The sequence below is a fragment of the Eulemur rufifrons genome, chromosome 9 (assembly GCF_041146395.1).
Source record: "Eulemur rufifrons isolate Redbay chromosome 9, OSU_ERuf_1, whole genome shotgun sequence".
NCBI lineage: Eukaryota > Metazoa > Chordata > Mammalia > Primates > Lemuridae > Eulemur > Eulemur rufifrons.
The window spans coordinates 161,772-165,881 of NC_090991.1; the positions used below are offsets into that span (position 1 = coordinate 161,772).

Below are 4,110 nucleotides of genomic sequence, written 5' to 3' on the forward strand. Positions count from 1 at the left end.
TGACCAGGAATTCAGGACTCCCCAAGGGGAAGCCCTCTTGGGAGGAAGAAGTGCTGGGCACGGGGCGGGGGGCTCCCTGCAAGGACTGAGGGAAGATGCACCAGAGACAGGGAGGATGAGCCCATGACGCTCCTCCCAGCTCAGGCGGTGGCCGCAGTCCCCTTGGATGGAGAGCTACACACTTGGGTCTGTTTTGTTTTATTGGGGTTACACACACAGAAAAGCTCTCGGAACACACAGGTGCAGCTCAAAGGACAATCACAACAGACACCCACAAAGCCACCATAAGGCAAGAGGTGGGAGGAGGGGGCTGGGGCCCGGGCTTGCTGGCGGGGTGGGGGCGCTCAGAGGTGGCTTCGCTCAGCAGCACCTGCTGGGGGGCAGAGGGCAGGCACAGCTGGAGGTGTCACACCTGCCGGGGGAAGATGCCGGGATTCAGTCTGCACATGCACAGCAGCCAGAGGACACAGAGGGTCGTGGAAACCCAGATCCACACGTCTTCCTAGGGCTCAGCACGTGGCCTTCGGCAGGCGCGGCCAGAGCGGAGGTCTGCCTCTCTGCGGCTGCCACGGCTGGACTTGCCGAGCCTGGACCTCAGCCGTCCCTTCCCGTAATAGCTGTAGGTGACCAAGCCATTGTTTTGGGGACCGTGGGCGATGTGGCCGGGGCCCTCGCGAATTACATCCAGGACTGAGAAGGGGATGGTGATGGAGCCCTCACTGACGCGGACGGGGCCGTGGGCACTGGCTGGAGGGCGGGACTGGTGGCCCACAGGGCCCTGGCTGCCATCTTCCTTCTCTCTGCCTTCGGTGACGTCAATGAAAGAGTCTGCCTCCGATGTCATCAGGAAAGGACCAGGCGGCCAGGGAGCCATTATCCTTGGAAGTGAGGCCACTGGCGTTGGTCTCCGTACAGGGGTCATGACCAGCAGTGACGAGGCCCTGGTGGCCACCCTCCTTCCCGTTGCTTTGGGCAACACCAGCAAAGGCATCTGCGTCCTCAGTAAAGGTGGAGGGGAGTGTGACCGAGTGCTCCCCGCTGGCCGTGGGGCTGTCCACAGCAGTCTCCGGGAGGGGGGGGTGTTTCCTCCGCTGGCAGGGCCCTGGCGGCCACCCTCCTGCCCTTGGCCCTCTGTGCAGCAGGTGAAGGCATCCTTGTCCCCAGTGGCCCTGGCAAAGGACAGGGGGAAGGTGAGGGAGCTCTCCCCATCGGGCCCGAGGCTGACAACGTAGGACCCTGTCGGCAGGGCTGTCCGCAGGACTCCGAGGCCGTGGCTGCAGGAGACGGGGCCATGGCCTCTGGCCAGACCGACAGGGCGGGAGGAGGTGCCCCCGGCTTTGAAGAGGAAGCCCCGGAGCTCGAAGGTCGTCTTGACTTCACTGAGGCGGCCTCTGCCCCGGAAGATGGGGTCTCTGACATCCACCGCCATGCCTTTGCCCTTGGGCGCGGCTGTGGAACCCTTGCCAAGGACGCGCGGCCCCCCCAACCCCCCCACCCCCCGGCTGCCAGCTGCAGGGAGGGAGCTAGCCGTGGGCGACCAGCCCCCGGTCCACGTCCGTGTCCACCAGGGAGAAGGGGACAGCGACGATGCCGTCGCCCTCGCTTAGGAAGTCGTGGGTCTCAGAGAGGGGGCTCTGGAACTGGCACACAGAGAGCGAGATGGTGACGAGGCCCCTGGCGCACTCGGCTGTGGGGCCGCTGCTGGGCGTGGGCGGGGCCGTGGCCCTGGCGACGCAGGCACCTCACCAACTCCAGCACACCACTGGCTCCACGGAACACGCTGAGGATCAGAGCAGTTCCCAAACTGTCCCACCCTTTTCTAAAACCAGGCTTTTGTCTGATTGATCCAGTTGCTGTCTTCCCTAGGTTAGAAGAAATATGCTGTTGACAGTTTAAAATACTAGTACAGTAAAGTCATTCATAACAAAGAACCAATGAGACCGGTACCTGGTTTCATCCATTCAACACTTGACTGCACACCTGTTTGGTGCCAGGTAGCATTCTGGGCATTGTGGACAGCAGGGAACAAGACAAAGGAGGTCCCTGCTCTCATAAGAAATATACATAAAAATACATAATTTCAAGGACTGAGAAATGCCATGAAGAAATTAAAACAGTAGTGGGGAAGCGATTTTAAACTGCGTGGTGAGTTAGGTGATATTTAAGCTGAGACCTTAAAGTTAAGGGGCCAGGCTCAAGATCTGGGAAAGACCATTCAGACAAAGGCAATGACTAGTGTAAAAGTCCTAAGGCAAGACCAAGCATGGCATGTTTGAAAAATTGAACAGACTATCTTGGGTAGAGTCTAATGAGCAAAGGTGAGAATGTCTGAGAGGTCGTGAGAGGCAAGAAGATCTCCTGAGCCCAGGAATTCAAGACCAGCCTGGGCAACACAGCAAGACCCCATCTCTAAAAAAAAAATCTGCTCAGCTGGGCACGGTGGTACACGCCTGTGGTCCCAGCTACTCAAGAAGCAATGGCAGGAGATCGCCAATGTAAAAACCTCCAACAGAAGTCTCCTAGATTTAGGGAGGGATTTTCAGTGCACAAAAATGTATTGGAATGCCTGTCCTCTTGGTACCGTGCCGCCTATTTAGTCCCCCCTTAAAAAAGGAGAGGAGTATAAGTACATTTATCGTTTTGCACGGTAAACTAGCAGCTAGCCACAGCAATCCCAGGAGTTATGATCACACCACTACACTCCAGCCTGGGCAACAGAGCAAAACCGTGTCTCTTTAAAAAAAAAAGAAAAAACAGAAAACCGTGCCTATAGCTGAAATAAACTTACTGGTAGGACTACACACCAGCTCAGAAATAAGGATCTTATTAACCCAAGATGGTTACTTCATACGTGAAATGCTAACATATGAATCCAAGTACGTCAATGTGGAATTCTAATGAAGATGACCCAATTAGTCTATAAAATAGATTCACTATGTTGTTCAGGCTAGGATTATTTCAGAACCATAGGAAAACACTGCTTGTGTGTCATCCAAAATCATTTTATTTGGTATGTAAATAGACTTTTTAAGAAGTATAAAGGTCATGTTTATGTTAACGTGAAAGAAAACTATAATACCAAATCTGATTTTTGTTCAAATTAGTAATTAGGAGTTAAAGTAAAATATAGCATATCAGTCTAAATTACATGCTCATATTACGAAAACTGTAAAGAAATATGCACACACATACACACCCACACTCCCTGTAGCCATGAAAACCAAGTCTACATTATGGCCACATAAAAGTCCCACAAGTCAATAAAGACAAATTTTTGTATATTGCACAAAAAAAGGAAACTCTGTAGACTGGTTTGAGGAGAATTTACACTTGCACATAAAATTATTTATTCATTCAGGAACTACCAAGCTACTCATTTCCACAATTTAGCTAAAAGATTTTTTTTTTTTTTTTTTTTTTTTTTATCAACCAACAGGAAATGAGACCTACAGCTCAGGGGGAAAATGGCTAAAAGAAAAAAAATCTTGTCTCAGCAGAATGAAATACTAAGAATCTGCATGTTATTAATTCCCCTTGCGCTCTCATTTCCCAACTAAATATCAGTTAAACTCCATTTTTAGACTATGCATTGAAGTCTGTACAAGCATTTTTCTTTTTTTTTTTTCCTTTAAGAGCACAAATAAGCATATGCATTTAATACTACTCAATAAACTTGTGATTATCTTAGCTAGCTGCTAGTTTACCGTGCAAAACAATGAATGTACTTATATTCCTCTCCTTTTTTAAGGGGGGACTAAATAGGCGGCACGGTACCAAGAGGACAGGCATACCAATACATTTTTGTACACTGAAAATCCCTCCCCAAAACTATGAGACTTCTATTGGAGGTTTCTACAAAAAAAAAAAAAAAAAAATGAAAACTGCTAAGAATACCATTAGGCTTTCTCAGTAATTTCTCCTCTTTTCTAACAAAAAGAGTTGAGCAAAACACAGGAGAACAATGAAGTTTTGGCTCCTGATCTCACCTGAGCCTACATCCCTGATAAAAAGAAGGGTACAGTATAGTCCAACTGGAAGTGTCTAGTCCATGAAAATCACCAACACTCAGAACTCAAGAAATGTAACTGGAAAGAAATATGGGGCAAGCCC

The 4,110-nt window shown here is 50.0% G+C and overlaps 1 protein-coding gene across 1 annotated transcript; it reads right to left on the reverse strand.

The window, feature by feature from the left end:
* Positions 1–201: 201 nt before the first annotated feature.
* On the reverse strand, positions 202–2,387 carry LOC138391839 (receptor-transporting protein 5-like). The gene is made up of 2 exons (XM_069481845.1): positions 1,948–2,387; positions 202–1,862 (listed from the first exon to the last, which is right to left on the reverse strand). Exon 2 carries the CDS (start codon positions 1,427–1,429, stop codon positions 503–505), a length of 927 nt encoding a protein of 308 aa, XP_069337946.1. The 5' UTR covers positions 1,430–1,862; positions 1,948–2,387; the 3' UTR covers positions 202–502.
* Between the last annotated feature and the right edge of the window lie 1,723 nt (positions 2,388–4,110).

Excerpts from the sequence above, each read along its gene's own strand:
- LOC138391839 (XM_069481845.1), bottom strand. The coding sequence starts at position 1,429 with ATGGCGGTGGATGTCAGAGACCCCATCTTCCGGGGCAGAGGCCGCCTC.